The following is a 25,879-nucleotide window of genomic DNA, read 5'->3' on the forward strand; positions in this document are numbered from 1 at the left end:
TTGGCTTGAATGGTTCTTTCTAAAACAAAGTTTTTGGAGCCTCCTTAGTGACTCAACTGGTAAAGAATCACTTGCCTGAGTGCAGACTGAGCTCTGTGATCCAGGTGATGCAGGTCCGAGCCTGGGTCATGTCACTGACTATGACTGGGATTATTGCCCAAGTGGCAATGTGCAATGGGCTGGGTGTCACTGAGAGCTCTCGTCAGACTCCTCCAGGCTCTCCTCTGGTCAGTACAGGACCTTCTGCATGGGGCTGTGCTACCTTGGACATGTTAAGAGACAAGAAACTCGAAAGTTTGCTTGCACTTATTCAGTTCCCTGGTGGGAGGTTAATAATAATAATAATAATAATAATAATAATAATAATAATAATAATTATAATAATAATAATTACTTACACTTATATAGTGCTTTTCTGGACACTCCACTCAAAGCGCTTTACATGTAATGGGGACTCTCTTCCACCACCACAAATGTGCAGCATCCACCTGGATGGTTGTGGCATTTGTAGCAGAGAAGTGAAAAGCACATAACTGACTATTCCAAAATATATTTGGCAATTTAAATTTGAAAAGGTTTTTTATTTATTTTTCAGATTTTAAACTGGCATTGTCCTTTGTCTTAAATACTGCTTACATACCTGGATTTATTATTGCCTATTTACAAAAGTCAGTTAACAGTGGAATGAGTATGTCTGAAATAGAGAGTGCTGTGATAACTCATTTCAAAGGTCTTGCAACAATGTTTGATGGCTCGCTCTTGCTTTGTTTTTAGAATGATAAGTTACTGCACAAATGATTTTGCTTTGTGGTCCAAGAGAAAAGTACATGAGCTTGCAACTTGTTAAAATAAATAACAAGCAGAATTGTCTTATCTCTTCACACCTGACCAGTTAGCTTTTGAAAACAAATCTGTGACATTTTGCACATCATATGATGATGGGACAAAATGTAATAGTTATGCTTGGAGAAAGTATTTACAAATGAAACTACATTTACTTGCACCAAATAAGATCCTGGGTTTTTAAAACCAAAAATACAGATATTTTTTATTTTTATCTTGAAAAATGATTGGGTCCTTGAGAAATTAGTGAGTTGCAATAATTTGTGATTTAATTTATATATAAAAGAATGTTTACTGAGAAGGAGACAATAGCTACTTTAAAAGTCAATGAGGATTAAGACTTAATCTGACCTAATAAATGTACGATAATATGAAGACAGTTCAAGCCTTTACAGCACCCAGCAGCCTTGAAATTATCATATTAAAGTGACAATTTTTAAAACTTTCAAAAAGTTTAAAAGCAAATTAGATATTTTCAATGTCTTGCTCCACCTGTGCTTTTTCCATTGTTATGTAATCACAGACAAAACAAAGCACTGCACAGCAATACAGTGTGTACTGAAATAACAAAAGCTGCTTTTGACCAAGAGCACTATGCAACAATTTATTAGCAAATGTTCCCTATTCCTGTTGAGAAAAATATTGTATTTATTACAGTTGCCTACTTCTAACTACACATAGGGAATTCTGTGATTTTCATTAAACCTAAATATTTGAGTTGATCTTCATGTGAAATTCTAACTCATCTGTGCTTTACGTCACTGTACTGTATGTTAGAAATCATTCTGTTCCAACCCTGATTATTCTTTTCACCCTTCCTTTAACCTTCACTTAGACCTTTGCCTTCATAACCTGCCAGCCATGATATTTTGAGTTTACTAAAGAAAGAGGATTAGGTATCGTTTTTCGAAATGTTCTGGTTAAAGAATTCATCTACTTTTTTGTGTGAAAATCAGTTTCATTTGGGTGTAGCAATTTATAATTCTTAGTTACACAATTTCCATTTTTAGATTTTTATGATATGTTGATTTAATTACAGTCTTAACAGCAGGCATTGTTTTAAAATAATTTCCCTTATATTATTGAATATGTATCAGACTGGCAATGAAGTAACTATTTCCCCCTTTCTTCCCTTTTTTTTCTAAGCCAGGTATTTTCATGGGCTGAAAATCGGAAATATACCATTGTAGGAAAGCTGCCTTGTAACATCGGTTTTGAGCTCTCTAAAGCAAATTTAGAAAATGGGCTTATTTGGGTCCAGCATATTCAAAATGTGCATTGTTCTCTTTGAAATCCTTAAATTGTACTGGGCTATTGAAGAAAATATGTTGAGCACAATGTGGCAGACGTTTCGGATTCCCTCCACAAAAGCACGTCTGTTGTCTAACACACATGAATAAATGAAAGCACTGTTCATAGTCTATCAAAATTTCCATTTAAGTTGGAGTTAAGAATTCAAGGCAGTATATTTGTTGGAAAAAAAATCACTGCATATTTGTTAAACACAAATGTCTGGGTTATGGTGGAAAGAGATACATGAATATTAATATTTTTCACATATCTTTGCAAGTGGGCCCGAACTAAGAATCCCATTGTACGTTTCATTTGGTGCAGTCAACATGGAATTTTGTTTATTCCTTACTTCACTATTCTTCCAATTGAAACCCAATCTCCCGAACTTTAGGGCCTCGAGACAAGGTTGCGTAAACTTTTCTGCCTTTTTTGATTATTGCTAATATATCATTACAGCTGGAAAGCTCTAATATCGATGTGTGTTCCCCAGGAGGTTTACAACATTTCAAAGTTTTATCAACTATAACATATTCACACAAACTCTTATCTCGTCTTCCTTGATGAGCAGGAAGCTCCCCGAACTGAGACTGAGTGTGTTTTGTATTCATTTTAGGAAGCCTTTACTTCAGCTTCCTTCATTTTTAAAGGGAAAACACCATTCAATTGAGTGCATAAACTGATCATAAGAAATAATCACAAACAGGATGAGGGCATTCAGCCATTTAGACTGTCAGATGCCTAGTATCTTACTGGCCTGAGAACTCATCTGGCTTCGATGATACGGATGTTTAGGTTATTCCACCCACAAACCTTTAAATGAATCTTGGCCCCCTGCTGCTGTTTCTTTCGACACTTAGCTGATAATTTCAATTAAATTATTCCTCACCATTTGCTTGTGAAAATAAGAGTTCCAACAAGGACTTTCGAATTAAAACTGTAAATGTACATCTGAAAGGTGCGACATATATGTCCATGTTACGAGCCTGGCATGTGTCAGGGGTGAGGACACACTTGAAGAAGACAGCGAATTGACGAAAAGAAAGCTGAAGTGCTGAGTGTGATGAGATGTGTCAAGTGCTAGATCTTTGGGTGCTGCATTAAGAAGTGCAGAAATAAAAATCTACTCAGGTGTAAAAGAGAAATGTTTTCTGTTCTGGCATTGAAAACCTCTGACTCCAAAGCCTTAAAAACTCTCTTCTTTGGGTACCACTCATACAAGGTCCCTTGTGACAAACCTTTGAGGTACTTGGAGTTTTAGACAGTATGCAAAGCTGTAAATGAACTGATGATAAAACAGGACAACCCAGACGAGGAAGCATTAAGTGTCCTAAAACAACTTTAAATTGTATGGCTTTTTTCATTGAGGGAAATAACAGATGATTCTTACTACAGATGAGTCTCATTTCATCTCAGTTTTCTTAAATTTTTCTGAATCTTTCAATCTGATGAAGTCACACCTCTCTAATTACATTTTAGAACAACTATTTGTTATCATATATTTAAAAAGAACTATTAATACCAGGGGATAGTGAACATTATCACATTAGTCTTTGTTACTGCATGTATGCTCTTACTGTCTCATTACTCAGAGAAGGTGTGGTAGTTTCTATTACAAAGCACATTTGCAGCCATAACTCAGGACCTTTTGTTGTAGTAAGGTGACAGTAAATTACGGACTTAACCAGGAAGCGCAGAAAGTGTTCAACCTGTTTGGCTGGTTTGCAAAATGTATTTTTGAAAAACATATTTTCATTCCTCTGCCACCCCATTTTCATGGATGACTGCTTTCAAATCACGTGCAGTGCTATTCTTGAACAAAAACAATGGTCAATGTAAAATCAGATCTTTGTTTTGTATCCATTGCTCGTCATTAATGACAATCCTAAAAGGTAGTTGTCTTGGTTCAACAGGAATGTTTACACAGGTGGCAGATAGAAATTAGACTTTGCACAGCCTGAATGTTTTGTGCTACCCCTTCTAATTTTGTAACTCTAACAAATGACTAACTTTTTAGCCCAGAGCCTACCTTGCACTTAAATACTTTTATTTTACTAGGAACAATTAAACCAAACATCCAGTGCAATATATTTGAGTCAACCCTATTTAGTGTACTGTATCTTGCAAAATGTTATTGTGTATTAAAATTACCATCATCTGTACCAGCCATTTAAACCAAAACCTGGTCATTTTATTTTGTAAACCATCTATCGCTGTTCAAAGTCTTCTACAATTCCATCCATCCATTTTCCATTTCATCCATAATGGACCATAATGAAGTCAGAGTGAACTGGAGCCCATCAGACAATGGACACAAGGCAAGATACATCCTTGTTTGGATACCAGTCCATCACAGGGAGCACACATACATGCATATTGGAGAACAATTTACAGAAGAACCTACATAGTGTAGCATGTCTTTGTGCTGTGTAAGGAAACCGCATTAACCATAGAAAACTCAATGACAAGCAAACTCCACTCCAAGCAGGATTCCTTCTCCAGGATGTGACAGCCACCATGCCATGATCTTCTATAATTTAATGAGACAATTAAAAATATAATGGATTAATTAAATCAATTAATTAGAGGAATAAAGACCTGGTAGGGGAACTATGGTGTGCTTGAGCACTACTGTTCATACGAAACATACATATACTTTTACCAGCCATAGAAAGTGTAAAGGCACCTACAGTATGTGCCGTGAGATTCCATTGTCACGCTGTTCAGGTTTGACTGTGACCCATATTTCACTATAAACAGCTTCCCCCTGGCACACAGAGGTAACGACTCCACATGCACGCTGGTGTGGGCATGCAGTGCTTGGATTCATGGATGCCGGAGGAGAGAAGCTTCATTCCAAATGCGTCTATCCCCCAAATTGTCCAAGTCTACAGCTGGACAAGGACACGGGACTGCTGGAAAGATCGCAAGGGGAGGTCATTTGGACCACATTGCTTGTATGGTAGTGTCGTACCTAAGTCAATCTATAATTTCGACCAACCATTTCTTAAAAGAGCTCAGACGCCACAGGGTCGGGAAGTCCGATCCAGATGCCCACGGCTCTGTGCGAAAAAAAATGTTTTCTGTTCTCTATCTGATCTGTATTCCCTTTCGGTTCCCAATTTCGGGTTTTTATTTAAAACAAGTCAAGCGAAATATTAGACGCGGATTAATGTTAAAATCTCAGTTGAAAAAATAACATATTAATAACAATACAAATATTGTAAATTATTAAAAATGAACACATTTAAATAGATAGACTTACGGATAATTTATCCCTGCAATAGAGTTGATCTAAATTTAGCCAGAACCTTTAATTAGTTTATTACATTGTTTATTGACTTAAATTGTAGAAATTACGAGTGTTTCCATGTTTTAGTCATTGAGGAGTTTGAATTCCCTATAAAGCGTGCTGGGCTGTTGATCTCCGAGGATCAATCCTTAAGGTAGTCCAGCAATAGTAAAACAAAAAGGTACAAGAAACTAGCGACAAACGGTTTGCCATGGCACACGGTATAAGGGACAGCAAACAGATTATCAGTGTGGTCGATTGCCAGTGAAACGCCGCTTGATGACTAATTTGCTTAGTGACACCTGCGATGTGAATAAGAGGTGGAGGCTTTGGGGTTGGCTCCGCTGTTACGTCACCGCTCCAGTACGAATTGAGAAAGTGGAGCTACTGCTGCAGAGTTATGGCTACAGTGAGGGAGAAAGCGGCGTCTTTGAATCTCTCTGCAGCGATCTTCAGCCCAATGCACAGACCACCAGGTAAATAACGTTTTGCTGGTTTGACAATAGGCGTGATCGCCCTGATAGCTGTAGACTTCCAAAAGGCGATCCTATACTGGGTTTTCATTAATAATTAAACACCACTTATTTTGGTTTAATGCAATTTCTGAGCAGGGAAACTTTTTTTTTTCCAGTACTTCAGCGTTAACATCTGTTTTGTAGGCTCACGTATTTCGTTTCCTTTAGTTGTCGTTATCGCTGTTTTTAAATTCAAATTTCTTGTGATTTGGACGGGTGTTCTACTTTCTTACATGTTATGTCTCCATACATTTGTATGCTGCTTTGTCGGTTTTGACTCCGTTTAAAAGCAAATCGGCGTTTGTGTCCTAGTCGTGATTTTTTTTTGGGGGGGGTGATAGTTTCGAGAGGACGATTATGAGCTGTTGTTGACTACATTTTATGACTCTTTGAGATTTGAACATAATCGCCAGAGTTGTAACCCACAGGTTTTAGCATTATTTGCTTTGTGTCGGAAAAAAAAACTTAAATAAGGCGTTGACTCCACCGCAGCCTTTTTTTTATTGGGGCCAAAACTGGAAACCTGAGTTATTTGTACAGTACAGCTGGAAGCGACCATACACAATCGCTTGTTGGAGTTCTTGAGCGCGTTTCTTGGGGGGATACTATCCAGGCGTGCAGCTCATCGATGGCGTTAGTGGCAGAAGAATGTCAATGTTAATTTGCTACGTTTTCCAAAAGCTAAATTAAATAGCTCAACTTCTGTCATTAATTCGTTCCCCGGCTTGAAGCGTTATCGTGCTTGCGTCTTTTTTTTTTTCTTGTTGTAGTAGTCGGGTTGTCCCAGAAAAAGAATAGCAATCAAATTTGAAGACGATAGAATTCAGAAGCATTAGAAAATAGGGAAACGGAAAGTCCCGTACAGATGGCGTGCAGAATGCAGTCTGACTGGAGTTTATAAAAACCTCCGATTACTGGGTATCTTTCGCGGATTACGAGTGAGTTCATCACTTTAGCCAGCCGTACACAGTTTCTTTCTCCCTGCTTCCTTGCGGTTCCCAGTATCACGCAAAATATTGCTCAACCGTTTCGGAAAAATCTGGCAACAACGTGACTCGGTGGCACTTTGGGGAAAACTTAACGGAAAGCCTGGCTTTCCGAAGAAAAAAAAATGGGTGTTAAACTTCGTGGAAGGCTGTGCGTGAGGGACAGAGTGACACGCACAGGCCGGTGTCGCGTGTCATTTGTTTTCGTGACACATTGTGTATACATAATGAAGACTCCACAGCCGAAACGTTGTTTTTTCTTCTCTTTTAAGCATGGAATAAACCTTTACTTGTTCCGTTTGTGTATACATGTCGAATGCCCTCCCGAAACTAGCTGTTACGGGGGAACTGGGTTTTCGCATCTATTTGCATTAGTTCTAGCAGGAATGCTCCAGTTAGTATATTAGATCTAACCAAATCGGCATTATGTTCCTCAGGGATCGACGATGCTGTTAAACTGTTCCCTTAGTGATTATTTACACTTCTGTTGGGCAAACACCAGTCAGTGTGTTGCCCCTGACAGAGCAGAATCGACCCCTAGTGGATTCTTATCTCTTTTGCGGGGGGGGGGGGGCTCGATCTGCGCCCTCCCCACCTCCGTAAAAAAGGCTAGACCTTTAGATGTCTTTTTCTTGTCCCTGTGGGGCGATTAGCGTGAAGTGAACGATTATAATGTAGAGCCCAGACGACGACTGGATGTTCAGACTGTAAGGGGGCAGATTACAGCAGTGAGTTTAGACCCCCATATTGAGTGTCCAGATGGCTGTTGCATCTCCCACTGTGTATCTGGATTTAAGAAGGGGTTTTGACCTTCCCTCCTCTCTTTTTCTCACCTAATGTTTGGGTGGAAAGGTCTTTGCTCATAAACCCCCTGATTAAAAGGGCAGTGGACGCTGTTGAAAGATGGTGGCTTTTGTCAACATTATGGATACTTTGCTGCCCCACCCCCTCAGATATTGCTGATCAGGAAAACTGTGGACAGCCTCTTGGACCTGTTCCTCTACATTTTTTACACGTTTGGGGGGTGGGGAATGCTAGCTAGCAGGTATTGACAAGAGCTATCAACACCTGCACTGTTGTCCCCTTGGGGAAATATTTTAAATTTAGTGGGATTATAAACACTTTTCTAAAATCCTCTCGATGGAAGCTGATAGTAGATGCTTCAGTAATGACTTTCACGTTCCTGTACAATTTGTAGTAAAAGGCAGCTCAAGGTACTTTTTTTTTTTACAGTTTACTTGTGTGGGGTTTTTAGTTTAAGCAAACGGAGGTCTGGATTTACTTTGGAAGAACGAGGGTGCAACGTAATATTTCAACATTCATTGTATCAACTGTATGAAGTTCATGTTTCTTACGGCCACAGGTATTTCAACATTCTGAAATCTCCAGTTTATGCAAATACCATTTGTGAAGGCAGACCATTATCAATATAAGGCCGCTAGTTAATTTCTGATAAAATGGAGTTGCATTTTTTACTTCCGCTTCCATTTCATTTTGATATAGATCCAGATACCTCTCAAAAAATGGAGTTAAATTTTACTAGAATGAGCTCTAGGTTTAAAACCCTCCTCGCTATCTGAAGAGTTAATATAATCATTTGTTTACTGAACTGTTTTCTTTGTTTCTTTAAGGGAAAAAAAACAAGCACATCCACAAATCATCTTGGATAAATGTGCCACATCTAGATTTCCAGAGACTCCAACTTTCTTTAGTGGCAGAAGAAAGTACTTTCATAAACAGGCCAACAATTGCAAACTTGAAATCAAGCCACCCATTGATGAGAATCCATCCCAAATGGAGGGTGGGTCAGAGTAATTATATCAGCATGTGCAGGGAGTCTCTGATGTGGGATGCAGCCCACCCCATTGAAGAACCAGATGAAAAACCCTGAGAGATCTCCAAACAGTTTAATCATTGTATTGGACTGCATGTGAAAAAAGGGTCTTTAAAATTAGCAACTCATCAAGTGTAATGATTTGACTTGTTTAATGAAGTCATAAGCAAATTTGTGCCAGAGCTATTGAATATTCAGTTGTTGTTGCTGCACCACACAGAGGAGGGTAAAGGACACTTAAACATGGCCTCTCCACAGATCTTTATTTGGGCACTTTTCCTTTTTACAGCAACTCACAGGATGGAGAACAAGCCGTTCCGAGCCACGTTTATTTGGAGCAGCATCATAAGGCACCTTCAGTCTCGCGTGGAGGTGAAAAGGCGACGTCACAACCTGAAGTACCACAACGACTGCTTCGTGGGCTCCGAAGCGGTCGACGTGATCCTGGCCCACGTTGTGCAGAACAAGTTCTTCGGGGACGCCGAAATCCCCCGAGTGAAAGTGGTGCGCGTGTGCCAGGCCCTCATGGACTACAAGGTTTTCGAGGGTGTTGACACCAAGGTGTTTGGCAAAGAGAAAAAACGGGCGGCCTTTGAGGACAGCAGCTGCAGCTTGTACAGGTTTTTGAACTCTCCGAGCCTGACGGCGGACAGTGTTGAAAATGGAGGCTCTTCTCCTTATCAGCGAACTTTGTTCAACCGGCCCTGCGGCAGGTACATTATCGCCGCTGTAGTGTGACTGAGGAATAAATTGTTCTTTTTTTTTTGTGGCTTTCTGTTAGTCTTGGGGGGGGAATCCCTTATTGACGTGTTGTGTATAGATGGATTGTTCTTTCAAAAAGAATTGGTTGCTTCAATATTTAAGCTGAAGTCAGCTGCAGAAACTCAGTGCAGAATGTTTACAAGTCAGAGGACATCCCTTGTTGGACTTCCTCCACTTAAACTTATGTAACAAGCTCAGAAACTGACAACTCTCTCTTTTCACCTTTACCGACTAGTGTAACTTGATTGGATTGCTTAACACTTTTAAAATGTATTACTCTTTGTGCATGTTTGAATATGGATGTTCCTTTGTTAAATCTTTTCTGAACACATTGAAATATTGGCACACCACTATGTAGAGGTGGGGGCCTGAGTGTTTAATGGCTTTAAAACCTTTCGGTGCTGGTTTCTTTCACTAGATTTAAATTCCCTTTCCAATGGAGCTAAGACAGACCAAATTTTTCTTTCAAATGCAAAGAGGAAAAAGCCAAAGGATAATGGATCCACTGCAGGGTGGTGCTAAAATAAAGGATCTTCCTTAACCTTATGCTGTTTGTTTTACAATGCTAATTTAAATATGAAATGTTAGTTATCCTCAACAAAAATGTGCTTCCCTTGAGTTAGGTTTAGAAATTTTCAGGCTACAATTAGGTGGTTATGGCAACTACTGTATGTGAATTAGGAACAGGTCTGTTTTAGGTCCTGCAGGTCTATCACAACAGGAAAGGAACTCTTGATATTGTATTGGCTTGCTCTTAAGGTTTTAATTTTGAAGGCGCAAAATGCAAGGTTTGGTGTGTACATGTTATTTAGTGAGAGGCTTTAAGATTTTTTTTTAAAATCAAATCTGATTAAAAAAGTCTCTGAAATGTAACTTTCATTTTCGGGGTGGGAATTGTTTTGATAGTAGAACAATCACTTCTCGGTCTGTTGGAGTTCATAGCCATGTTTGAAAATGAAACTTTGGTAAATCCTTCAAAATTAAAGCTGTACTCTGGATTTTATGATTTACAGAACAGAGGAAATTGTGTATTCTTCAGCCACACCCATCAAAACGGACAAATCCTTAGAAGATCTCCTGGATAACTTAAACCTGAGTCCTGCAAATCCATCTCAAATCAAAATAAATCTTGGATTGCCTCAGAATGGTAGGTATTGGATCTTGGTTCCACTTTGGTATACCATTGCATCAAACTTGCTGTTAAATTAAGGTTTTAATAATTCTAAAATAACATGCGATCATTTGTTTTGCAAATTTGAACAACTAGATCTGTTGTCTAGCAAAGCAATAGTAAGGTAAATCGCAGAACACACACTTCTGAAAGTACAGTGTGTTAAGTATGAAGTGTGTGGGGCAGGGGGTCGTGTTTAATCTATAATATGTTGAAGACCTAATGCTCTGACCCTCTGTAGCACCAGCCTTCTGCCCTCTGGCACAGAAATCCTGAAATGCTTAATCCGTCACCTGCTGAGAGAGCCTGAATATGGCTCCTCCACAGTATTTATTTCACCAGCTCGGTCCGCAGGTACCGACATGCCCTCTGGGAGAGGCTTTGCTCTGACCGTGTCTGACGGCTGTCTCCCTCCCCCCGCCAGTGGTTAACGAGGTGTGGCACGAGCAGACCCTCCTGCGACTGCTGCAGCTCGTGGAGCTGCCCCTGCTGGACGCCCTGCTGGAGGGCAGAGCTCACGAGCTGCCAGCCGGGAGCGCAGACCGCGAGGACGGCGAGCCCAGCCTGCTTTTCACCAGCAACTACCTGGACCGGGAGATCCTGAAGGCTTTCGGTGACTCTCAGTACGTCGTCGGCCAGCGGATGCTTTGCGGAATTTGTTGAAACTGTTTACTCTCATTTATTCCATCCTAATCATTTGGTCCCAGTAAGGTTTTGGCATCTGCTTTTCTTCTACTTGGTCAACATTTTTTTTTTAAGTTCCGCTTGTTTAGGGTTGATGGCTTATGAATGCCCAAGCACACATTGCAGCCAGACGCAAAATAACTTTGTAGTGCGCAGTGATGTATTCATGAATGTCCCGAAGCTGAAAGGGTGGTTACAACTTCCTTGTTGCTCAAAAAAAAAAAAAGAATATATTTGGCACTTGCTGCCTTTCAAACATGAATCCCCACCTGTGTCGCAGGGCTGACGACTGGCTGTCGGCGGCGGTGGACTGTCTGGAGTTCCTGCCGGATCAGATGGTTGTGGACGTGAGCAGGAGTCTGCCAAAATGCTCCGAGGGAACACAGCAATGCAAGAGACTGCTATACGACACCATTGTGAAACACTACAACCAAAACAACCGGGAGCCCCTCCTCACCAACCATTTGTTTGATATACACACAGGAATTGCTGAGCTCCTTGGTAACCATTTATTCCAACTCTGAACTGCGGTTGTGTATTTAGTATTCATTTTAATTCCACTGATTTATATCCAGTTGACAAAGGGTTTAAAAACGGCAGTGAAAAACATGCACCTTGGCTAGCTAGAATACTTGACCAATACTTGACCAATCTGACCAATCTGTAAGATGTGCATGCATGATTTTCTTCCCTCCTGCATGGGAGGATCTTCTCCAGTCTGGCCCGAAGGTTCACTTCACTTTTTAACCTCTCTGAGGGACTGAGTCAGAATCCTTCCAGACTGGATGAGACTGAATGTTGCAGGAGTCCCCATTTTTCTAAAAGGCTAGACATCCCTGGTCTGTGGTTGACTTTGGGGGTTTATGGTTAATATCTGAGCCAAAAGAATCAACTGCAATTCTGAGCACTGCTGCTTGAGAGTCTCTGCATCTTTTTTTGTGACCAACTAGGATTTGTAACCAGGTTTTCCATTTTTGTAGCAGAGCTAAACCAGTCTTGTGCACAATGTTGCTCTGAAATCAGCTAGGCACTTGGACCAGTTTAAGTTCTTGTTGATTGAGTCCTCTTTGAGATTAATTAAACTTCCCACTTTTACTGCTAGCTGGTCTTGTAATGTGTGTGAAAGCTCAGAGCAAACTCTTTTATCTATATGGTTTGTATACATCCCTCAAAATTAGTTTATTCAACTAAGTCGGGGGATATAAAGTGACACAGTCCTCATATCTGTTTGCATTTGAGAGGCTGGTGAGATGAACTGAATAACACAGCTTTTATTTTTTCTGACCTTGTCCTTCAGATTCCCTACTAATGAAGAGGTACTGAAAGCTATAGCTAATTGCTGAGAGATGTGACAGATGTGAACAGTTAATGCTTGTAGAATATTCCTTCTACCTAAAGTGTGGAAATCGGTGTGCGTAAATGGCAAATGGTAACTTTATTCTTGTAACTGGATGTATACCTTAAACTCATGCGTGCCTTTTGTCTGATGTTGGGATGATCAATTCTCTCTTCAGTAAATGGCAAATCGGCTCATGCCCTGGAGGCTCTACAGCTCTGCTTGAAGCTGCTAGATCCACGCAGCAGAGAGGAGCTGAGGAGACTGCTGTGCTTCATGGCTGCAGCTGCTGATCCCAGTGAATTCCGATTGCACAGAGAGGTACAAGTAGAAATTAGCAACTTGCATGTCAAGACTTGTCTTTTTTTTGCTTCAGACTAGCCTGGATGCTTGCTGCACTTAAAAAAAAAAAATTGATGGAAAAGTAAGTGTTGTGCTCCTTGAAAATGAGCACTAATCATCTTAAATTGACACAAAATGAGCAAAAACGTCCCCTATTGCAATTGTATCTTTCATTGCCAGGAGAAAGTTTTGCTCAAGAGTATTTAAACTTAAACAGTTGTTAGCATGGTTCCTTCATTAATCTCCTAACGTTTCTTATTACATACCTACTCAGAATTATTGAACCTACATTAATACTTAGATTGCTTTTCTTGCAGGTTGAGAACAGAATGGCTGTTAAAAGGTCGTTTACCAAGGCCATTGTCTCCAGTAAAAATCTAGCAAAGGGGAAGGTGGACCTTCTTGTGCTGTTTCTACTTGACAATCAAAAAGATGCGTTTAAGGTAAGGATTCTGAAATACTGAATGAGAAACCATTTCCTAAACAATATGGGAAGCCTTTCTACCATCTGCTGTAAAAACCATGCAAGGCGTTGTGTTCAAACAAGCTTGTTTGACTTGGGATCTACATAATTCCTAGAGGCAAACGGTGTCCTTGAACTTGAATGGGAATTCATAAACCACATTCTTGTATGGCAGCTATCTGGAATGTTTACAGTGCCAGCAAAACCATGGTGTGATTGGAAATCGAATGACTTCCCTGTTGTGCTCTAGCTAAGCATTTAAGAATTTGTTAAATATTTGCATTCTTGTTTCTGACTCAAGGCATTTACACTTGAAACTGAATTGTGGAGTTGGCTGCCATTGCGTACCTATATAAACGTTAATCCCCAATTGTTCTCTTCATGCGTGTTTCAGATTCCAGGATCTTTGCACAAGCTTGTCAGTGATAAGCTGGCTTGTCTTGTACGTGGGAAAGACCCTGACCAGGCTACAGGTATTTGTTTATTTTGCCAATCAACGCAGGGTTAAGACAAACAGGATCTGTAAAACTTTTTCTAGACGGAAACTCCTCACAAAAATCTGAAAGGGGAAGGGTGGTTACATATTACATGTAAAGCACATGTACTATAACCAGATACTGGGAGCTCAAGTATGGAGAGTGGAGCACTGCTGTCCCCCCTGAGTACTTCACCTGAGTTGCTTGAGTAAAACTGACAGCCATGCAAATGTAAGTCACTTTTTTAAAAAAGGGGCCTGTCAGATAAAGGCACCTGCACAATTTTAATAGGACCCTAGTAACCTATTTTCTCTCCCCCTGTTCTCAGGCTCCACTTTCTGTCAGAGGGTCTCTAGCCAGGCCTACTCTGAAACCACGTTAAAAACCACAAAGGATGAGCTGTGGGTCTTGCTCAGAACGATCCACGAAAACCCAAAGCTTTCCACAAAAGAGAAGAAACGTGTCCTGGGTCAGTTTTACAAAAGCCATCCTGACATTTTTATACAATATTTTGGAAACCGAGCACCTAATGTCTGTATGTAACTGCGCCACTTTGTATTGTAAAACTCTGTATATGTCTTGTATTTAGAGCTATGTAAATGTTTAAATTATAAGAATAAAGTATTCTAATTTTTACACTGCTGCTTCATCTTAATTTGACTTTTTGGTCCTAACCACAGTTCATTTTTTTTTTTCCCCCACGTAGTGACTCAAGCCATTCGATATGCGTGCCACAGTCATTAAATATTGGCATTTTGGTTTCAATAAATTCAAGCTGCACTTCAAAATACTTGGCATTTTATTCTGCAGGGGAAATGATTTTGCATTTTAGAACTGCTATCTTCATATTAGATTGCATCTTCCTCTAATCTTTGCCTGTTGGTGGACTCCTTGGAGACCAAAAACTCCAGCTATATGAACGATTATTTTTAAATGATGTTATAAATGATTTGGACTTTTTTTTTTTCCCCACCAGACGTGAAATCCACATGTCCGTCTGTTTCCAAGGTCAAAAGTTCTGCATTTCCTGCGCTTATGAATACATCTCTTTGTAGCCGAATCAGAATGACAAAAGCTATCTGAATGTCAATTCGCCAGGGATAATAGCAGGGTGGAGAACGCACAATCGCACTGCAGTATATTACCATTAAACTAACTTAAAGAACATTTAATACTGATCTACACCAGATGCAATTGAATGCTTTATTGTAAGCTTTCAAATCTGGGAAGTGGGTTTCGTCAGATCCCATTGCCATTCGAACCAGTGCAGGACCGCGTTCTGCGCAAAGTAAAATAAAAACGGATCTGCCGCTTGAGGTCGCCAGTTGATTCCCGTATAAAGAAAAACACATGCAAGGAAGAGGAATCCTCTTTTCCGACGATAAAGAACTTATTTTAAGATCGGGTTAAGGGAGCTGTTGCACAGATAATATCGACGACCGTCACATTCCCAGCACAGTAACTACGACTGGGAGGGCGTTGAGGGGGAAAATAAAAACAGTCTGGAATTTAATCCCAGCATCGTTTTAAAGCCGCCTACCAGAAGTTGTAGTTCTCTTGCAAGTGCGCGACCTCTGAACAGGAAAGAAAGTCGAAGAACCAAAAACAAAACTACAATTCCCACGTAGCCGTGCCGACTGTAGGAACGTCATTTCCGTAAATAGAGATGGCAGCGTCGTCTGTTTGAGCTGGGAGGTGGCGTGCTCGATAATTTCCTATATTATACCGGCTGTATTCGTTTGATTCTGGAAGAATCTTATTCTTTCTATAGCACTTTATTTCCAGCGAAATCTAAAGGCGCACCATATTCTTTGGTTGCAAAGGCCAAGGACGTTATTACAATTTAACTCCGTATTGCAGTTATTTTTAGCTGATTCCATTTTTCACTGAAAACCAGAGGAGAACGAGCAGGTTCGTGTTTTCAGCTTTGTCTGTGATGTTGGATTTAACGATGTATTCGTTTTTTTATATTTGGCATTCATTTTGCATATACATATTATAGTAATCGAATAACATGGCGCATTGTTGGATTAAACGCGTCCTCCAGCTAAACAAAACGTATCATATACTGTTGTGAATCCTTTTTTGCCATTTTTGTGAATTACTATTTTAATTAGCAATGTATACCTTATGTATGCATTCCTAAATTGATTATTTTTACCTTTGCTCACCCAGATGGCACTGATTCAGTCAGTCGTTTACAGCTAAACATATCAACGGCTGAAAAATAAATCTAAATAATCCATAAAATATTATAGGATAAGATTAGATTTATCCACAAGTCACAGCAGTGTTCCAAGTGTAACTGCCAAGAACCTGTCTTCTGTGGGTATTGTGGTTTACAATGAATTCCCATCGGGGGTTTCTTAATTCCTTATACAGGGTAATAATTCTGATACTGTAGGAAGCATGGGCTATGTGCCGTCCTACTTATTGGTATTCCTGCTCAAAAAAACAAGGTGAGGCACTGGAGAGCTATATTTTAGGTATCTTGGTTCCATTTAAATTCTGAAGGGTTGATTTAAGTTCCTTCAGAAGTCCCTTCATGAGGCCAACTGGAATGCAACAGGAAATTAATCTCTCATTTAAATTCAGTTTGTCGGATGCTCGATTTTGAGTAGGGGAAAACACTTCTGAACTGCAGAAATGTTTGGGTTTTTTTTCAGTTGAGGTCCTTTGTCAGAGCTTTGTTCCTGTTCTTGAACAGGCCGAAGGAATGCACTGTACGTATGTCACAAACACTTTATTCAGAACACAATGTCCTGTATAAACTGCATTTGTCAAGTAGAGACAGCTAATGCATGACAGGAAGTTGGCTTCCAGATGTTTGCAGCAATGTTATTTGTCTAATTGTTCAAAGTCAGCTATTTTTTGTCCTGATTCCTGCAAGAAAGCTTAGCAAGACTAGACACCCAAGATGATAACCTAAGGCTAATTTCATGAGTGCAGTGGTAGCAGGAATTTTGTGGTCCAGTTGTTTTTGGTCTCGAAAGTGGACTTCAGTTTCAGGTTAGCTTCACCTGTTGCATGCCGTCAGCCAGCAGAGCTGTCATTTGTTACTGACAGTGTTCTCTGCGCAAAGCCTTCAGTTCACTCACAGTGCAGGTGGTGCTTGTCAGGCTCTCCGTCATTCTTCTGCTTTCCCACTTCACAGCTCAGCATGCAAGTGGACAACTTTGTACGAAGGCGGAAGTACCAATAAGTGCCAGTCATTGCTGAATGATGATGGCAGTGTGTTGTGGTTTGGGATCAAATGTTGTGCATGCTCTTGGGAAAAATGCATTAAAACTTAGACGTGCTGAAATACTGGGGTCCTTGATCCTATGGAGCAGTGTTCCAGCTGCAGATGTTTGGAAGCCTTTTTAGGAATACCAACATCTTCTGGTTTCATTTCAGCGGATCCTTTGGTTTCTTCACTGTGTGACTCAAGAACTATGGTGTTCTACCTGATCTTTAGTAGGATGCTTCTTAAAATTAAGAAAGAAATAAAACCTTCCTTTTTTACAATTAATTCATTTTTTATTTCATTTTGTCATAGGCTATACGTAAAAAAACAAACCTTTAGCTGTAAACTGTAGACATCTGCTTAAGCAAAAGTTGTTTTGACATTAAGATGGAAGAATTTTGTTCAACAAACAACACCTTTCTCTCAGTATATCAAACAGCACTGCAAACACAAAAAAACAAAACAAGAAATGCTCAGAACTGTTTTTTATGTCCAAGCTTGTCTGGGTGAAATATTATAGTGAAATAGTGATATTTATAATCCAGTGGTTAACATGAAAATGTCTAACAAGCATGGGGAAACATGTAAGACGGTAAAGGGCAAAAGGGTGTTGCTGTTGACTGCAGGTTTTGGTCTGGCTCCAGGGAGATACTGTATCTTCAGCTGATTGTCTAACGAGCGCTGGGAGAAGCATGTCTCAGGACTCGGACAAGCCGACATCTGGGGAGGACAAGCTGGATGATCCCAGTGAGACGAGGAACCGTGCAGAGAGCCTGGACCCTTCAGAAGAGTCTCTGAGGAAGAGGGTGCGACAGCGCACCCCCAGCCCCCACGGGGGCGGCAGTGTACCGTGTAGGTCTCACAGGGCGGGCACGCTGTTTTAACAGATATGCACACTAGTCTGTGAGTTTGGTCAACATATAACGGAGACAGCCATGTAAAATCACTTGTAAGGGCGTTGGGCCACCATATGCACCCTGGTATAGAGCGCACCAGTGCCTGTACTTCTGCAGGAGGGAGGTGACACAATAATGAGGATCCATCTCAGGGCAAACACAGACATGACCACACTCATACGAGGGACGATTTTCCCAGCAGCCAATTGACATACCAGTATGTATTTGGACTGTGGGAGGAGGCCTGAGGACCTGAAGGGAACCCACGGGAGACATGGGGAAAACATACAAACTCCACACAGATGGCACCCCAGACCTGGAGTTGAACCCAGGGCCTTAGCGCTGTGAGGCTGCCCATAATCAGTTTCCTTTCCTAAAATATTCTGTGAGTGTTATTTCCTTAAACGATCTACAGTATGTGTTGCCCTAAGGCATTGTAAAGAAAAAAAAAACTGATTTTCTTTCCCTGCTACAGCCAGTCCTCCCCGATTTGTGTCAGTGGAGGAGCTGATGGAGACAGCCAAAGGTGTGACCAACATGGCCCTGGCCCATGAGATTGTGGTCAATGGTGGGTTCCAGGTGAAGCCCTCACACTTGACAGAGGGCAGGTAAGAGACTCCATTTTGTCTGGGGAACAAGTAAAGCCCTTCATATATGACCACGTGCCCTGTATCACATTGTTATCGCTTCAGGGTTTCTCATCTGAATCTTGTTCAGAAATGCTGAAACTCAGCGGCAAACCTGAGTTTAGTTTTAGCCAATTGTCAGAAATATGACTTGGTTTAATGAGAGGAAATTGTTTGTTTTTTTCTTGTTTGGGTGACTAGTTTAGAGAAAAGGGTGCGAGAGATCGTACACAAAGCGTTCTGGGACTGCCTTGAAGCGCAGCTGAGCGAAGATCCTCCTACATATGACCACGCAATCAGACTGCTGGGAGAGATCAAGGAGGTGAGAGCTGGGGTACTGGTCCTGTAAAACAGATTGATATTTTTAAAAAATCCCGTTTGTTGGTTTTGATGTTTTAAGGACAAGAAACTACACCATGATTTACAGAATAACAAAAATAACTTTCAATTTCTGAATTACATTGAAATGATTCATATTTTTCCTGTTTGCGGTAAGCTTGTCTTAGTGTTTCTGCATCGTTTATAGATGCAACTGCTTTGAGAGGGGAAAATGGGCTTAATGGACAGGGGAAGAAGTGAGGGAAAGAATGCTGGTAGCAAGTCTGTGTGCAGAGAGAAAATAGAGCAGTAATTCTCAGTTATGCATTGTGTTCTCCAGAACAGAAAAGGTTTGATTCAAGTACCTTGTTTTAGCAAAGCAGAAAGTAGATCACAGTGGCTGACGCCTCAGCTGGTTACACTTACGCCTGAGGAAATTAAATGGAGATGTGAAAGTGATGTGGCCCTTAAACGCACCTTTGCTGGCTTTTGAATTTCCGTGAAGAATGGCTGCAGATCCTGTACCTTTCTTCATTCTTCTCCCTTGTGCTTTGCTGTTTTGATTGCAGTCTGTGATAAATGTCTGAATTTAAAATGTAAATCTGCCAGTTTACTGTAATTCAAAAAGTAATACATTTTCTGGGAATGTCAAGCACTGCATTTTTAAACATATCTGTAGGTCTTCACAAAGATTACACCTGTCAGGATTAGTTATGGCATGTATTTATACAGTACAGCACACAATGTGTCCAGTGTCTATGAATGCATTCCTGTGCCAAGGTTGTATAACATGCCCTTTCCATTACATGTCCTTTCCATTTCCAGTACATTACATGGTAATATAAGTACTATTTGCTATTAGTTTTTTCATTTGTTGAAAAATGTACATTTTTTGTGTAGTGTTAAGTTATAGTCCCACCATGGCCAGGTAGTTTGGAGGAGTAGAAAACATTACTTTTGTCTTGAAGGAAAAATTGAATTGTATATTTTCAATCACATAGCTAGACAAACTGGAACTGTATAGCTACCATGGTTTTTCTAAGTTTATTTACTACTTCAGATCATCAAACTGGACACATTGTTTTTTAAGTCAGTATTGATGAGCTGCTTGACTGAGTGTTGACGTGAGACCACAGCAGCGTTATCAACGAGACGTGTTTTTTTTTCTCTGCTTTGTTAATTATCCCGAACCACAACCCTTTCAATGTGTCGCCAGTCCGGTTTGCTGAAGGATTGCGTCTCTGTGCCTAGACTCTCCTGTCGTTCCTGTTGCCTGGCCACAGCCGCCTGCGTAATCAGATTAACGAGGTTCTGGACCTGGAGCTGATCAGGCAAGAGGCAGAAAACGGAGCCCTGGACATCAACAAGGTGGCGGAGTTTGTGATCAGCATGATGGGGACCCTGTGCGCCCCAGCTCGAGACGAGGAGATCAAAAAGCTGCGTGACATCACCGCCATTGTTCCTCTGTTCAAGTACGGGAGAACGTGCACGTGAAAGTTGACTATAATCAGTCATGCCTAATTTTGATCTTATGAGTATGGTTGCATTAATAACCACTGTATGTATGAGCTACTTTTGTGGAATTAAACTGGTATTATTAAAGATGTAGTTACTAAGCATTGAAGGAAACATGAATACAAAAGCTTGGCGACAGTATTTTGAAAAGCCCACATTAGGAGAGTTTGAGACGCTTATTTGACACCCTCTGTCGTATTCTGTTTTATAGTAAAGAAATTGGAATCTTTAAAGATTAGATTTGAATGGTTAAGTTGTACTTAAAATATTCTGTATACTGTCCAGTGGTTGTAAAGAGAGAAGCATTTGTATTTTTTTCTGGTATTGCCTCCTGTAGGGGTTTTCTAAAGAGACATCAGGATACAGATACTATAGATGTGTTCTGTGTCTTTCAGGGCCATTTTCTCAGTAATGGATTTAATGAAGATTGATATGGCTAATTTTGCAGTAAGCAGCATTAGACCACATTTAATGCAGCAGTCTGTTGAGTACGAGAGGAAGAAATTCCAGGAATTCATTGAAAAACAACCCAGTGAGTAACTTCCCTTGTTTAAAATTGTTCTTTCACAAGCCTTTGCAGTGAGTGGCACTTGCCTGTAACATACATAAGAATGTCATTAATCTTTTATTAACAGCTTTGTATTTTAATAGGTGTGTTATACATACTCATCTTTGTATGGAAAATGAGATTCTTAAAAGATTACGTTCTTGATTACGCTGTAGGTATTTTATTACTAATTGAGTTTACAGTGACTGATGTGATTGATACCACAGGCAAGTTTTAGTTTCCTGATAAAACCTTTCCACTTTAGGCACCTAATCAAATACCATACAATACGTGACAATTACTCAGTAGTTTGCATGTGGCCTTCTCAAAAGCCTAAGCCCTAAAGAGTGCCTCTGGTGCGATGAGACGACCCCTTTCGGAGATGTTGACCTGCAGAGTAATAAGCTCGGCTTTCTCCAGACTCCCTGGACTTTACTCAGAAGTGGCTCCAGGATGCAGCAAACGCTCTCGTCAATGTGGAAGCAGAGGCCAGCCCTCCCTGCGCAGGGGCGGCAGGCCTCAGGGCCCCCGCTCTGTCCCCCCTCACGGTGCACAACCAAGCGTACCTGCGCCTGCTCAAGTGGGACCACACTCGCTCGCCTTTCCCCGAGGTAGGTCACCCGCCACCTGTTCTCCTTCTCCTGCCTCTCGACCTTGGGTTGGCCTTCTTAAACCAATGCACCGCCCTCCTTTGTTTTGCATTTGTCGTTTTTTTTCCCATTTCAGTGATGCACACCCGACGTTTTCAAGCACGTACTGCTTTACGGTAGGGTTGCAGTGACTGTCGCGTGTCTCTGGGCTCTGTGGGAATCGACCTTATGGGTTAAAAACATCCCTCTTTTTGCCAGACAATGTTAATGGACGAGACTCGGTTTCAAGAGATGCAGATGGACCTGGAGCAACTGACAGGAATAGCGGCAGTGATGCTGATCACATACAACATTGCTGGAGCTGCTATCTCTGGCCTCCCTGGGTTTGCTGAAAAGCTGAAAAGCAGTGTTAAGGTGCTCCTGACAGGAATGCATGACCCGTAAGTGATTTCATACAGATCCTTTTTTTCCTTTTTCGTGCATCAGATGGGTTATGGGGTTATTAATGACATTATTAAAGCACAAGAGTTGCTTATTCCAAGTTTGAGCACTTTTTATAGCCTTATTAAAAAAAAAAATGTATCTACTACTCAAAGCTTCCAGGAATTAAGATGTTGTTTGACATCACCATGTACAGACTTCATAGTTATTGACACAAAATGTTATCTATGACCTTTACTTAAAACATAATGTGGTCCCTTGTTCATGTTGTGTGACTCGTTTCACCTTGAAACACTGGCTTTTATTTTAACATTCTCTTTCCATTCTTCAGTTCCTCTAACAAAATAGTCTTATTGGCTTTTATTTCCTTCTGAAAACTGTTAACAATGTTTATACCTAAAACTGCCTTAGGCTAAGAGAAGCTAAGAAGCGTAACATTTTTGCCTCATTAATCCAACCTTTCGCTAGTCACAGCGTTCTTGGAAAAACAGGTAGGCAAAATCACAGTCCATCACATTTCCACTTTGAAGTCCACATACAAAGGTATCCAGTCCATCAGTGTGGACAGGGATGTTTATGATGTTTAAGAGCTGAACTACACTGTAGGTATGATGACATAGACTGGTGTGTTGTAAGGAGTATAATTAAAGGGATACCAGCTTCACTGAGAGCCAAATCAGAACTGAATTTAATGCACACAGTGCTTCAACTCATGATTGATTGGCTAAAATCTTCCGATCAAGTACATAAAAATGCAGTTTTGCAGCAATGAGAGCCAGCCACACTTTAAACTTTATCTTTCACATTTGCATACAGGAAAGATAAATAATACATGGTATATGGTATATTTTGTTCACTGTATCCAGGATGGGAATGCTCTCTAGTGGTTGCTATGAAAAGCGCATATACTGTATATCCAGTGCTGCAGTACCCTAAATAAAATGCTGGCAGTGCATTTCAGTTCCTTTTACATGAAGAATGCCTTTTACAGGTTCTTCAGTCCGCTACCCCTGAGAGCAGTGTTGGTGTTCCACGTAACCAGAAAAAAACATTTGAAAGACAGCTTTTATTCTTGAATTAAACCCCTAAGTTTTTATTAATTGCCCCATTTCCTTTTTTTCCTGCAAGTTCTTTTAATGCCAGCGAGGCCTTTGCTACAGTTGGAGAGAAGATCTGTGTGGAGGTTAATAGCTGCCTGGCCCAGCATGGCTTCACCCCGTTTTCTGCTGACAGGGAAACTGTGCTGAAAGGACAGATTGAAGCCGTGAAAAATCCAGACAATTCCATCCGCAAACTCATCGGTAACAGTTTCATTACTCTTTGAAATGCCAGGGGTTTCCTTTTTAGATCAAATCTTGTTCTGATTGCAGCAAAGAACATCAGGACAGTAACCAAACAACCAAGAACATAGTAACATGTTTCAGACTTTTTATTTAACTGCCTGAAAATTAAAATTTAAGGTCTTCTCCCACCCTGCTGTTCTTTGGTTTGTATATTTGTAGTAATATAATACAGACTATGATGCTAATGATTTTAGACCCTCATGTCTTGCCCTTCACATAATTGTCTCGTCTTTTGCATCTGGTCTCTTTATGGCCATTAGATTAATAATCTAGGTAGTGCTAAGTAAAGTCAAATTCCCCTTACTTATTCCTACTAGCTATTTGCCTAATTAAAAAAAATAAAAGCACTTAACTAGATGGAGGTAATAAAAGAGGCTCTTAAAAGTGCCTAGATGACTGATCAGTTGATTTAAAGTACCGTGCTTTACACAGCACAGAGGTATCAAAATCAATTCATGTTGCCAAGATGATTGCTAGCTATGAAGTTTTTTTTAAATATGTTCTTTATGCTAAATATGTTTCTTTTTTTCAGATTCCCGCATTCAGACATTCCTAATGGGCTACCTTGAGTCTAGCCATCAGAAATCCAGCCCTGTTGTACCAGGGGGTTTGGTCCCCATTCAGAAAGAAATGGAGGAAATAGCTGTGAAATTCAGCCGCCTGGTTAACTACAACAAAATGGTCTTTTCCCCATACTATGATAAGATCCTCAGAGAGATATTCAGTGAGGGAGATCATCCTCCTGCCACCAGACAACTAACAGGACAATGATGAACAATAACTGTATATGTTAGGTTAAACAGTGCTCCTGCCCCAAGGCCGTAGATCTCAAATTTAATCAGTCCTGTTCAGTATTTGGCCACTTTAATTGTAAAATGTAACCATGCAGCTGCATTTTGATATTTTCATTTGACTTTGAATTATTCTTCAAGTGAAACTATTATTTAAAAAAAAATGGTTAACAATACACAGCTACTATCTCATCAGCTTCCTTTATAATTTAACACTTTCACAGAAAGAAAAAAATATCTGGATATTATGCATTTTACAAAATAAACTGGAGCAGGGATCATTTGTCTGTGAGTGTGCTATATTAAGCAAAGCAGCAGAATGTTTTTACTTCGTGGAATTATTTCTTTACTATCAGTCTTACACTGTGACTTAATAATAAATAATATTAGATTAGCAATTGAAAAACAACTGACAACTGGAAAACCCCTACAGATGCTGAATTATCCTGTCTGGTTTAGAAGAGAATTCACCCTTAGAGATGAAGAGGTCTTGGACAATAGTACCGATTAAAGATGCTGCTACTTTTCCATCACGGTGAACATTTCATGAAGTAGTTTACTATAAGAACAGAAGGAATACTGTTAAAAATCAGTAAAATTAATTTTCCGGTGTTTCTCCAAGGTAATTCCCAAAAACTGAAAATGTATCAGGTCAACTACAGAATAAGATATAAAATGAATTTTGTCTCTTTAAGATGTGCGGATTTGTTTACCAAATTTACAAAACTTTGGTTAGAGATTACTAAAAATGGCCTTTTTATCATTAATCACATCTCAAGGTTAAAAGTTCAAAGAAGTGTGCACTGGTTAAAACATTTCTCGACAGTACAATAAGTAAAGTAAAACAATATTCATGGCTATTGCTGCTGGCTGGTGTTCCTGGCACTTCTTCTGCACTGCAGGTGAAAACGTCTTGTACTCTTCGTTTCAAACCCACATAAAATTCACAGCTTTAAGCCTGAAAGATCTTTATTGTAACCTATTACAAAACGTCTTGTGACCTATACTTGGCAAGCTTGTAATTAAAGCATCATATATGGCTTGCAGTGAAATAGAATCTGTATCTGTGGACAGTTATCTTTATACAAACCAACCTAGCTATACCAACTTTGAAAACTTAAATAGCTTATGCATTTTATGAATTGTGCTACTTTACATCATGGTGATTTTCTTAAAATTGCTCATATTTAATGTAGTTTTGATTCCATACTTCCATACAGCCATAGGCAGAATTTTTTCTAATGGTCTAGAACAGCATTATAATTTTAAAAGAAAGATGGTTTAGACTGGAAATTTGGAATATTTTTCATTAAGAGTTAGAATCCATTTTTTGATTTCCAATATGTATAGGAAATAATTTTTAGAAAGGCAAAACACAAATTTAAGTGGGCACTGTGTGCCATTTTTATGTCTTTTTTGCACATAGTTTGAAAGCTGGCAAAAGGCTCAAATGTTTTTTAGAGTGTTCATCTACAATGTAGGTGAGGTATGTTATTTGATAGTTATTTACAGGAATTATTATTTTTTGCTTATGTAATACCAATGTGGCTTTGTTGCAGCTTTACTCAAATAAAATACTTCCAACCCAAAGC

General features: G+C 40.0%; 2 protein-coding genes across 4 annotated transcripts; both read left to right on the plus strand.

Annotated features, from left to right (window-relative positions):
• Positions 1-5,553: 5,553 nt before the first annotated feature.
• Positions 5,554-14,630, plus strand: depdc7a (DEP domain containing 7, paralog a). Of its 2 annotated transcripts, XM_015338070.2 has the most exons (10): positions 5,554-5,901; positions 8,558-8,727; positions 9,050-9,473; positions 10,536-10,669; positions 11,118-11,316; positions 11,658-11,878; positions 12,892-13,034; positions 13,373-13,498; positions 13,913-13,991; positions 14,323-14,630. In XM_015338070.2, the coding sequence occupies exons 1-10, from the start codon at positions 5,705-5,707 to the stop codon at positions 14,535-14,537; spliced, it is 1,908 nt and encodes a 635-aa protein (XP_015193556.1). In that variant the 5' UTR covers positions 5,554-5,704; the 3' UTR covers positions 14,538-14,630. The 2 variants fall into 2 exon arrangements, with proteins under 2 accessions (XP_015193556.1, XP_006642691.1); XM_006642628.3 differs by lacking the exon at positions 8,558-8,727 and having other exon boundaries at positions 5,741-5,901.
• A 773-nt stretch (positions 14,631-15,403) lies between these two features.
• On the plus strand, positions 15,404-25,877 carry tcp11l1 (t-complex 11, testis-specific-like 1). Of its 2 annotated transcripts, none has more exons than XM_069181467.1 (10): positions 15,404-15,905; positions 17,847-18,072; positions 18,592-18,724; positions 18,944-19,064; positions 20,312-20,532; positions 20,971-21,107; positions 21,543-21,733; positions 21,971-22,152; positions 23,282-23,454; positions 24,029-25,877. In XM_069181467.1, the coding sequence occupies exons 2-10, from the start codon at positions 17,913-17,915 to the stop codon at positions 24,265-24,267; spliced, it is 1,557 nt and encodes a 518-aa protein (XP_069037568.1). In that variant the 5' UTR covers positions 15,404-15,905; positions 17,847-17,912; the 3' UTR covers positions 24,268-25,877. The 2 variants fall into 2 exon arrangements, with proteins under 2 accessions (XP_069037568.1, XP_069037567.1); XM_069181466.1 differs by having other exon boundaries at positions 15,405-15,905; positions 17,865-18,072.
• Positions 25,878-25,879: the final 2 nt, after the last annotated feature.

This window comes from Lepisosteus oculatus, chromosome 21 (assembly GCF_040954835.1).
Source record: "Lepisosteus oculatus isolate fLepOcu1 chromosome 21, fLepOcu1.hap2, whole genome shotgun sequence".
Lineage (NCBI taxonomy): Eukaryota > Metazoa > Chordata > Actinopteri > Semionotiformes > Lepisosteidae > Lepisosteus > Lepisosteus oculatus.